This window comes from Neoarius graeffei, chromosome 5 (genome assembly GCF_027579695.1).
Source record: "Neoarius graeffei isolate fNeoGra1 chromosome 5, fNeoGra1.pri, whole genome shotgun sequence".
Lineage (NCBI taxonomy): Eukaryota > Metazoa > Chordata > Actinopteri > Siluriformes > Ariidae > Neoarius > Neoarius graeffei.
Genome location: NC_083573.1, coordinates 109,618,751 through 109,631,250, shown reverse-complemented (window position 1 = coordinate 109,631,250; position 12,500 = coordinate 109,618,751). Strand labels below are relative to the sequence as shown.

At 44.0% G+C, this 12,500-nt stretch overlaps 1 protein-coding gene across 7 annotated transcripts in view; it reads right to left on the bottom strand.

Annotated features, from left to right (window-relative positions):
• LOC132887230 (NACHT, LRR and PYD domains-containing protein 12-like) overlaps window positions 1-12,500 on the bottom strand; it is a 97,591-nt gene that overhangs the window by 26,315 nt on the left and 58,776 nt on the right. For all 7 annotated transcript variants that reach the window (XM_060922729.1, XM_060922728.1, XM_060922732.1 and 4 more), the window contains exon 7: window positions 8,344-8,517. In XM_060922729.1, coding sequence (XP_060778712.1) covers window positions 8,344-8,517 — 174 coding nt within the window. The remainder of the gene's footprint in view (window positions 1-8,343; window positions 8,518-12,500) is intronic.

Below are 12,500 nucleotides of genomic sequence, written 5' to 3'. Positions count from 1 at the left end.
CCCATCCTTTTTAAAGAAAAGAAAGAGACAAAAACTATGCCTAACCCAGCCTACATAATATATTTTTATTGAACAATTTTGTTGTAAATAATTCCAAATGGACATGTGGTCAATAAACTGTATAAAAAAAAAAAATCCCGACCAGTGGGGGCCTCCCCTAGCGGGGAGGCCCTGGATTGTTCACGCCGCAGCCCCCCCCCAGATCTCCGCTACTGATCTGCAGGGACAGGAAAGCTGGTCAGGACTGAAGGAAAGATAGATGGCACTAAATACAGGGCAATTCTGGAGGAAAACCTGTTTGAGTCGGCCAGAGGTTTGAGACTGGGATGAAGGTTCACGTTCCAGCAAGACAATGACCCTCTAAAGCTACACTGGAGTGATTTAAAGGGAAACATTTAAATGTCTTGGAATGGTCTAATCAAAGCCCAGACTTCAATCCAATTGAGAATCTGTGGCATAACTTGAAGATTGCTGTACACCAACAACCCATCTAACCTGAAGGAGTTGGAGCAGTTTTGCCTTGAGGAATGGGCAGAAATCCCAGTGGCTAGATGCACTAAGCCAGTGTTTCTCAACCACTGGGCCGCGGGCCATTAGTGGACTGTGAAGTGCCAGTTAGTGGGCCGTGCGAATTTTTTTCCCCAAGTTTAAAGCCAAATACTAAATAGATCAGGATGTCGTTGTGTCCCAAATTCAGTAGCTGGTTTGCCGTGCACTTTTCAAGTAGAATAAATACATTTGTGGGTAAATTAAGAAGCCTTTATTTTTGTCACATTCCTACTCTACATTTAACTCGTGTGCGCACAGAGAGAGAGAAAGAACAGAATAAATAAATATGTTTGTGGGTAAATTATATGGATCTGTGATGCCTGCTGGAAGAGAAGAGCAGGGAGGTTTGAGAATCGAGTGGCTGTCGTTTGTTTACACTCTATACTAAAACTTGTAACGTCTTAGCAACCATCGCAAAGACTAGGCCTGTCGCAATATTCGATATACCGACTTATCGTACGGTAAATGAAAATGAACTCTGTAATTTTTTTTTTACTGGGATTTTGGCATTTACGCGCTGTACAGCTACATAGGGAAGTCTCCAGAGTATTAGCTTGACCCACTGACTGAATAAAACACCGCGCTGTTTTCTGTCGTCTCACACGGCTCTCTGTCAGAGGCGGGGCCTCCCAGCATGCAACAGTTATCCAGCCAGGGGATCCACTGAATGGGGAAAAGACAGCAACACAGTGCTCCGTTGTACAGACCATAGGCATAGAATTGGGTATGGACGGGTCCCTACCAATATTTCCGACTGGAGAAAATAAAAATCCCGCTCCGTGGGCGGTACACAAAGGGTTACTGTAGGTTTCCACTGGGCAAAATGTCACGCCCAATTCTCTCATGAATATTCGCTCTGGGGGCGTGGTCACAAAAACAGCAAGCAGGTTCAGCTACCATGTCAATTAGCAAGTGCGGTTGCAGTGCAGTGAGCGGCTGCTAGCTAGCAAGCTGTCCTTGAGGAATGTAACGTTAGATTAGCTCGGAAAATTAATCAGTTAACGACAGTTCGGATTCAGTGTGTAAAAACAACAACATACGAATATGACTGTTTTCTAAGTTTGTGTGGCGTGGAAATAACAATCCGACTTGATACCGACAACAACTGGTGTTCATTAAGGTCACAAAGACATTATTAAATCATATCAGATTGTGCTAATGTTGGCTAATATCGCACCGAGTCTTGCTTGTGAAGTGCCTGCAAACTTTAGCAGCCCGCTAACCCTTAATTTGAAGCGCTTCAGTTCAGACCTGCAGAGCCCTGACCGAGTTCGGGTAACATGACACATGTAAACAACAACAACCTGATGGTGATGTGGACATTAAAAGGTGTCTGGGCCACGAACAATCAAATCAAACATTTTCACGTTTCATTTTCACCTTCTGGATCAGAAATCTTTGGTTACTCCGCCTCTCTTTTGAAAACGTCACATACCGAGTCCACACATCCGCTGAACTGATTGGTTTTCGAGGGGTTTCATTTGAAAGCGGAGACTAAAAACTTCTCTGTAGAACCCTGTCACTCCCCCCCTCCCCCCGCTCTGGGCTCAAGAAGACAACAAAAGGGCAATAATATAACAACAACCAATCAGAATTCAGATACAACAACCAATCAGAATTCAGATACAACAACCAATCAGAATTCAGATACATTCTGTTGCCAAGTAAAATTGTAACCTTTCAACATGTCGAAAAAGTTCTCGAGCCCTCGTGCTGTTTTACCGTTAGATCAATCACACATCAGCTTAAACTAGCATTCTAAAACCAGTTAAAGATCCCACAGAAGAGAGCCCACTCCCCCTGCCAGCCTCATGGAACGCAGTGTTTAAGTCTCTGGATGTGTTTTACTTCCATTTATGAGGGAAAGGAACATACACCCTCCCGACAGTCGGTGCGGTATTCACTTGTAAAACGCATTTGCAAATTGGTAGAATGAGTTCATCATCACATGCCAGATTTGGAATTAATCAAATAAATTGCATATTATTATTATTATTATTCATGAATTACTACAGTTCTGAACTTCAAATGTTAAAAGTCTGGCCTTTGGAGAGATGATGGAGACTCTTTTGATGGAACACAATGGAGCAAAATATTGTGACCCTCTAATGTTGACCTGAAGTTGGCACCACTGGGGGTTGGCATTGGGTTTTTGTCCCCACCAGTGTTAATACCAAACCTACGCCCTTGCCTTCATGTTCTCTCATTCTAATTGTTGTTACTTTTATCCAAATGACAGCTGGCAATACGTTGTTACTTTGCACTTTTTGTTGATCTGGGTACTAATCTTTGAGAAACTGGATTGGCAGAATGTTGCCTGTGAAGAAAAGAATGTCTTTTTATTACCCTGTGCCAAGTTAATATTCACTTAAGTGCAATTTTTAAGAGCCATAGATTGTATTTTATTTATTGTTTTTGTTGTGAGTGGTTTTGTTTGATTTCTTTAGGTTATTGATTTATATTTATATATTTTTAACATTCCAGTGTTTAATTGAATAAGTTGACTTAATTAAAGTTGACTGTTCTTTGAAAGGGTGGATTTGCATGATCATTATTATTTTACGAGTGGCATAAAATTGTCTTGAAAAGATGTCAACAATAATATCATTTATTGCAATAATTTCTGAGACAATATATCGTCCAACAAAATTTGTTAACGTGACAGGCCTAAAAAAGACACGGACAAAAAGCCCAGAAATTTCTCCTTACCCGGGCAAAAACGATACAGGATTTATCTTGTAGTGTCCTGATCCCCAAATCTTTTACCAGCCACATATAAAAAGTTGTTCTCCTCCATGACCTTCCAGGTTTTCATCTGTGTGTCCGTGTAGAACGATGTCTGCAGCACCAGGGAGTCTGAGATACTGGGGAACTCAACGGATGGATAATAATCATTTTGCGCCGTGTGAATGGCAGCAAGTCTAGGTAGCTCTGTGTCTGGTACATCTTCTTCGTCTTTTGTTTTACTTTTTCTATTGTGTTGCTCTTTGGATTACACACTTTTTGGAGTATTTTTATATTTTATCCTATGGATATGGAGGCATTGCATCGCTCCGGTGCTAAACTTGGATATACAAGGAGTAAACTACTCGCGCTTCGCAAAGCTGGCAGGGGGAGGTCTACGCTGATGTCCCTGAGGAATTGTGGTGTTTTCGTGAATGTAGAGCTGGAGTTAAAGTTAGGGCGAGGCGACGTGAGAAGAAGTGGAGATACAAGCCCGCAATCCCTTCTATAGTTATGGGGAATGTTAACTCACTCGCTAATAAGATGGATGAACTGGCTGCCCTGGTAAGGAATCATAAACTTTACAGAGAGTGTAGCCTGATTTGCCTTACTGAGACGTGGCTCACAAGCTGTAAACCCACTGCTAATGTTGAGCTACCAGGGTTCAATGTTGTCCGGTTGGACAGAGATAACAAACTTTCTGGTAAGAAGAAGGGTAGGGGATTGGTGGTGTATGTTAACAACAGATGGTGCAATCCCGGTCACGTTACAGTGAAAGAGACTGTATGTAGTAAGGATGTGGAGATATTTGCGGTTAGCCTCCGTCCTTATTATTTACCTAGAGAACTGTCCCACGTTATTGTCGTCTGTGTGTACGTACCGCCACGAGCCCTTCCTAACTTAGCGTGTGACGCTATCCACTCTACGATAGCTGGGCTTCAAACTCAACATGCAGATGCTTTTTTTGTGATCTCTGGCGATTTCAATCATGTCACCTTCGACTCCACCCTCACTAATTTTTACCAGTTTGTTGACTGCCCTACTAGAAAAAATAGAAAAATTGATCTTTTGTATTCAAACGTGAGGGATGCATACAGTGCTACCTCCCTACCCCCGTTGGGTAGGTCAGACCACAACCTCATTTATCTTCAGCCACTGTACAAGCCTCTAGTTCAGAGGCTTCCCGTTGCCACATGCACCTTCAGGAAGTGGACACCAGAGGAAGAAGAGGCCTTGAGGGACTGCTTTGAGTCCACAGACTTATTTATTTATTTAGCTTTTGCCATAGGAAGATCTATATCTATATATATGTGTACATACAACATGGCATGGGAAACCACAACAGCTTGTGCCAATTACAGTGGCCCCATTGTACCGAATTTGCATGTCTTTAAACTGTGGGGGAAACCGGAGCACCCGGAGGAAACCCACGCGGACACGGGGAGAACATGCAAACTCCACACAGAAAGGCCCCTGTCGGCCGTGAGGTTCGAACCCGGAACCTTCTTGCTGTGAGGCGACAGTGCTAACCACTACACCACCGTGCCGCCTTATGACTGGAGTGTGCCATTGGATGCTGTGGATATAGAAGAAGCCTCACATTGCATAACGGGCTATTTGAACTTCTGCATGGACATAGTTGTTCCCATTAAATCTGTGCGCTGTTTTCCTAATAACAAGCCCTGGGTGACCAGCAACGTCAAAAACCTCCTCAATAATAAGAAGAAAGCGTTTAAGAATGGTGATGTGACAGAACTGAAGGGTGTGCAGAAGGTGCTGAAAGAATATCTGAAAGCAGCTAAGGAGTCCTAGAAGAATAAGGTTGAGAGCAAACTACAGGAGAACAACATGAAAGAGGTTTGGTGGGGAGTGCACAACATTACGGCCTGTGGGGGTAAGAGCAGTAAGGCTGAAGGTGATATGGTTAAAGCCAACCAGCTGAACCATTTTTTTAATCGATTCCAAAGCTCTGCTGCTGCTGCTGTCCCTGCCACCTCCAATTCATCTTCTCCTCTTGCATCTAAAGACTCTGCCCCCCCTCCCCCCTGTACCTCTGCTTTTAAACTCTGCACCCCCCCTCCCCACATGTTTTACTTTTAGCACTGAGCAAGTCAGTAGAGAACTCAGAAGGCTCAAGTCTAGGGCTGCGGGCCCGGATGGCGTCTGCTCTAGACTGCTCAGAAGCTGTGCGGTCGAATTGGGGGAACCACTTCAGTACCTCTTTAATTTTAGTCTGCAACAGGGTAAGGTACCCTTACTATGGAAAACGTCATGCCTGGTTCCAGTTCCCAAGAAGGCTCACCCTAAAGAAGTTAATGATTACAGGCCTGTTGCCCTTACATCACACTTGATGAAGACATTTGAACGGCTGCTGCTCCACCTCTTAAGACCCCAGGTCCGCCATGCGCTGGACTCGCTACAGTTCACTTAAAAGGTGAATGTGGGAGTGGAGGATGCTGTTCTGTATCTGCTACATAGAGTCTACTCTTACTTGGACAAAGGAGGCTGTGCTGTGAGAATCATGTTTTTTGATTTCTCCAGCGCCTTCAATACCATCCAGCCCCTCCTGTTGAGGGATAAACTGCTGCAGGTGGGAGTAGACACTTGCCTGGTGTCTTGGATCACAGATTACCTCACCGAATGGCCCCAGTTTGTTAGGCTGGGGGACCTCACATCTGAGACTGTGGTCAGTAGCACAGGGGCACCACAGGGAACTGTTCTTTCTCCTGTACTGTTCACCCTATACACCACTGACTTCAAGCGCAACTCTGAGTCATGCCACTTGCAGAAATTCTCTGACGACACTGCTATTGTGGGGTGTATCAAGGATGGTCAGGAAGGGGAGTACAGGAGCCTTGTGGATGACTTTGTGGGATGGTGTAGGTCCAACCAGCTGCAGCTGAACACCACCAAAACCAAGGAAATGGTGATGGACTTCAGGAGGCCTGTTTCTCCCCTGTTGCCTGTCACTATTGATGGGGTGACCGTGGAGACTGTAAGTACTTACAAGTACCTGGGGGTACACCTTGACAATAAACTGGACTGGTCTGCCAACACTGATGCACTTTATAAGAAAGGGCAGAGTAGGCTTTTTTTCCTTAGGAAGCTGGGGTCTTTTAATGTCTGCAGCAAACTCCTGCTTATGTTCTACCAGTCTGTCATGGCCAGTGTCCTTTTCTATGCTGTGGTATGTTGGGGAGGTAGTATTAGGAAAAGGGATGCTGGACGACTGGACAGGGTGGCGAGTAAAGCTGGCTCTGTGGTGGGTATGGAGCTAGAGACTCTGTCAGCAGTTGCTGACAAAAGGACGCTGAGCAGACTGCTCGCGATCATGGACAATGAAAGCCACCCCCTGCACACCATCTTCTCCAAACAGAGGAGCATGGTTAGCAGCAGGCTCCTTTCCCTATCTTGCAAAACAGACATGTTGCTGAGATCTTTTGTACCTAGGGCCTTTCAGCTTTTTAATGGTACATTGAGAGGATGGACTGTTTTTGATTTTAGTGTTTAAATTTGCTTGCTGCTATACTGTATCTCTACAATGGTTGAGTATGTTGCACAATTTTATTTTTAACATGAGGCTCTTAAACATGCTTTTTTTAGATGCATAATTTATATATTTTTTATCTTTTATTGTTTTCTTTTTATATTCTGTGGTGCAGGAATTGTTTGCTTGTTTTTTTATCCTTGTGATATGGATGTGTGTGTTAATTTTATTTTGTTTGTGTGCCTTTGTGTGTGTAGTTATGTATATATGCTACTTGGACACCAATTTCCCTCGGGATTATTAAAGTCTATCTATCTATCTATCTATCTATCTATCTATCTATCTATCTATCTATCTATCTATCTATCTATCTATCTATCTATCTATCTATCTATCTATTTTCCAACTCACAATGAATGAATGACTTTATATAAAGATGATAAGTTCTTTGTTCGTGTGTAAGGATCGAATCCCACTGAGTGGTTTCTATATCCCATACTTGGGTTTAATAACTTGCTTGTTTGCTGAACACAAACATGACAATAAGTTCCTGTGTTAATGGACCAGACTCCACTTTTGGATCATTAATCCCGTTTGGCTGAGAATGCCCTGCATGCATGGTTTGGCTTCTGTCACATCCATACAGTTTTAAATACAACACCTACAATTAAAAACAGTTTTTATCAGATTTATTTAATTCCTGGGCTCCCATCTGTAACAGGGAGTGATGTTGCATCCCATTAATACACTTTACAGGAGATTATTAGATTCTAATAGAAAAGATGAGCCAAAATAATTGGGCATCTGTTTTAATGGGCCCCGACTCGGTACAAGTATGAATAGGTGGGCCTCGAAGCAGAAAAGGTTGAGAACCCCTGTGCTAAGCTAATCGAGACATTCCCAAAGAGACTTGCAGCTGGAATTGCAGCAAAAGGTGGCTCTACAAGGGACTGACTTTAGGGGTTGAATACCTATGCCCACTCCAGACTTCTGTTTTTTTTATTTTTGTTTGTTTGTTTTGGGGGGTGTCATTGTATTAATTGTTTGTGTCACAATAAAACAACCATTTTCAGCTTTAAAGTGGTCGGCATGTTGTGTAAATCAAATGGTGCTAACCCTCCAAAACTCCATTTTAATTCCAGCTTGTAATGCGACAAAACAGGACAAAGAGCAAGGGGGTGAATACTTTTGCAAGACACTGTCCATGAGGGAGTTCTCTGATTGGTCAGGAGTTTGTCAGGGTGGGGTTTGATGGACACTTCTTATTGGGGTTGTTTTACTGCTGGAGGTCAAGATTTTGGGAAAAATATGATGTAATTATTTGAACTGAACACAAAGTTGTGTGCCGAGTTTCAAACAGACAGTAAAACAGTTGGTGTGTATCATTCTCTGCTCACACACACACCTCTGATTTCTGGGGGTTTGGAGTGGACCTGAGTACAGGTGGTGTGTTCACGTGTGTCAGAAGGTGGGTTTAATAACCTGTTAGTGTAAAAAGTGAAACCATCTCCTGTAAAAGTACCAGAGGTTTGTTTCTCTGTGTGTGTGTGTGTGTGTGTGTGTGTGTGTGTGTGTGTGTGTACCTCAGTGTCTCCAGTGTACAGTGTGGATTCTCCAGTCCAGCAGAGAGCAGCTTCACTCCTGAATCCTGCAGGTTATTGTAACTCAGGTTCAGTTCTCTCAGTCTGGAGGAGTTTGAGCTGAGAACTGAGGACAGAACTCTACAGCTTTCCTCTCTCAGATTACACTCACACAGACTGGAAGAGAAATGATGAAATATCAGAACACTGATCTCAAACACACAAACACAGCCATAATCCAGCTAAACTTTAGCATGGAACAGAAATGTGAGTGTGTTTCTCTCACACACAGAAATCAGAGGACAGGACGCCACATCAGCACATTTACAGGAGCAGCGACGTCTTTCTGCACTCCACAATCTCTCAGCTACAATTTATTATCACACCATTAGCTCATGGACAGAACACACACGTGTGAGAGCGAGCAGCCGACAAACACTCCACTCTGACCTGTGTTCAAGTTTCTACAAACTAAACACACACACACACACACACACTACTCTCTATCTCTCACACACACACACACACACACACACACACACACACACACACACACAACTCTCTCTCTCACACACACACGCGCGCTACTCTCTCTCACACACACACGCTACTCTCTCTCTCTCTCACACACACAACTCTCTATCTCACACACACACACACACACACACACACACACACACACACACACACACACACACAACTCTCTCTCTATCTCACACACACACAACTCTCTCTGTATCTCACACACACTACTCTCTATCTCACACACACACTACTCTCTCTCTATCTCACACACACACTACTCTATCTCACACACACTACTCTCTCTCTCACACACACACACGCGCTACTCTCTCTCTCACACACACACAACTCTCTCTCTATCTCACACACAACTCTCTCTCTCACACACACGCACACAACTCTCTCTCTCTCACACACGCACACAACTCTCTCTCTCTCACAGACACACACAACTCTCTCTCACACACACACGCTACTCTCTCTCTCACACACACACGCTACTCTCTCTCTCACACACACGCTACTCTCTCTCTCTCTCTCTCTCTCTCTCACACACACACAACTCTCTCTCTCTCACACACGCACACAACTCTCTCTCTCTCACACACACACGCTACTCTCTCTCTCACACACGCACACAACTCTCTCTCTATCTCTCACACACACAACTCTCTCTCTCTCACACACACACGCTACTCTCTCTCTCTCTCTCTCTCACACACACACACACACACACACACACACACACACACACACACACACACACACACACACACAACTCTCTCTCTATCTCACACACACACAACTCTCTCTCACACACACACACACACACACACACACACACACACACACACACACACACACACACACACACACACACAACTCTCTCTCTATCTCACACACACACAACTCTCTCTCTCTCACACACAACTCTCTCTCTCACACACACACACACACACACACACACACACACACACACACACACACACACACACACACAACTCTCTCTCTCTCTCTCTCTCTCTCTCACAGACACACACAACTCTCTTTCTATCTCACAAACACACACAGTACTCTCTCTCTCTCTCTCTCACACACACAGTACTCTCTCTCTCACACAGTACTCTCTCTCTCTCTCTCTCTCTCTCTCTCACACACACAGTACTCTCTCTCTCACACACACACACACACACACACACACACACACACACACACACACAGTACTCTCTCTCTCTCTCTCTCTCTCTCTCTCTCACACACACACACACACACACACACACAGTACTCTCTCTCTCTCACACACACACACACACACACACACACACACACACACACACACACACATACAGTCAGTGGCGGAACAACAGCACACAAGGCCCTGGGGCAAAACACCAATCAGGGCCCCCACATAGCGAAACTGCACACAAACAGAAGGCCTGCAGCATATAATCAAGCTATATTAGAACAGAACTTGCTCAAAGTTTTTTTCTTCTTCTTCTTATTATTATTTTATAGGCCTACATAGCCTGTATTTTCCATTCATTTTTTATTATGTTCCAAATAGACACTAAACAACAACAACAACAACAACAAAAAAAAAATCCAGCAATCATGAATGATACACCCTCATTGTGTAAGCACGTCTTCAACTACAAAGCCGACACGGAAACCTGCGTTCGTCATTAAAAAGGCATTCGACGCGCCTTGCTCTCCGCAAAGTCGTCGACTATTTGAGGGATGTTAAGCGCTCTTGCTCGCTCATTCTCAATTGATAAAATGGCCAATCCACAGAGTCTCTCTTGACCCATTGCACTCCTGAGATAATTTGTCAATTTTAATTTGGAGAAAGAAAGCTCTGCTGTTGCACTGAGGCGGGGAGAGTGAGAAAAAGCAAGAAGGCCGTGCACACCTCACTAAATGTAGAAGTTACTGCTGGGTGATCTACTACCAGCAACCTGGCCAGGCTAAGCACGGATGTGTGTTTCGCTATCTGCTCCTTGAAACAAGCCCTAAATGACACTAGTTGACCAGGAAAGCTGGAGTCAATATCCCGACTATAGTGATCACACAGTCGACGGGCCACTTCGTATAGCTCCTCGTCCTTGGCATGCTGGAGCGTATTTGGATGAACAGCCTCAAACAAATGAGCAGTCCGATTTAAACTGACAAACCTTTGTGACAGCTGCTGAATGATTACATCAAGGCATGCATAGAACACATTCACCCGAAAATAATGTTCTGCATCGGAAAGCCGACGGTCTTCGCTAAGGTGATCAAAGTGGCGCTTCACTTTTTTCAACCTGGTGGCTACAAATTGCGTTTGACTGCCCCATTTCACAGCCAATGCCAGAGTGGAAGCCTTTGCCTCATCAAACTGCTCCCTGCACTCCTGTAGAATTCGTACAGCATTCTGCAATAATGCAGACGCTTTGAGGAGATCAATGGTCTTCTCCTGCAGTAACTTTGAGATGGCATTAGTGCACTCCAAAATCTTTGTCTGAAGGCTGATTAAAAATATGAACTGAAATTTAGTAATGGCCTTTTTAAGTGCATCTGCCTCATCTCGTTCATTCATTTTCTCACTTGTAAGTGAGAGCTTTAATGACGTCTCCATATCTGTACTTTAATGCAACAAGTGCATCGTAGCGGGAGGACCAGCAGGTTGGGCAGAGGCGTTTCAAGGTTATGTCCCTGCTCTCTGGGCTCAATAAGTTGCCAAGTAATGCCCATCTCTTGACACTGTTGGCAACCACATCATAAAGCTGTCTAATCTCTGGGATAGTTTTGACAGAATCATTCAGTACCAAATTCAGACAATGAGCCGCACAGTGCACGTACAAAGCAAGGGGATCCCGCTCCGCTATTCTCACTTGAACACCAGAATAAATTCCGCTCATGTTCACTGCACCGTCATGACCCTGTCCATAGCATCTGGAGAGATATAAGGCATTCCCTTCAATGCAGCCAATAATTCGGCCCTCCAGTTCAGAAGTGGATGCGTTCACAGTTATCTCGAATCCAAGAAAAGCCTCAACTATCCTGATATCTGTAGCAACACCCATTTCGTCTCGATCAATTAAAACATACCTGAAGACCTGGCTCAGATGATCGCGCTTTGCTACGTCTTGAGTGGTGTCTATAATGATGGAATAAAATGGAGATGCATTTATTTCATGGACTATGTTGCTCTTGACTCTCTGTGATAATATATAAATGATCTCATCCTGAATAGCATGGCTCAGATATTTAACTGATCCCTCAGGCTGGCTGAGGCCAAAAAAAAAAAAAAAAAGTGTGTGTTTCCGGTTACGTAGATTTCAAAACTAGGGTCGGTAGGCAGGCTTTTTTTTTTTTTTTGAATTTTTTTTTCAAGATGGCTGCCATAACCTATATTTAGACAGGAATAATTTCACAAAATATAATGAATTTCTTTGCAGGTCACCCGAGTTACCACCTTCTGATGAATCTGATGCAGCATGAGACACCTTTTAACATGAATTTTTCTGTAAATATAACAGCTCAATACACCATGAGAGAGAGAGAGCAGCCCCGCCCCTCTCTGCTCCCTGAGTAGAGCTCGTTGCCTTGGTAACGGTGCAGGGAAGAGACACAATATAACAAGCAAAGAGCGCTTT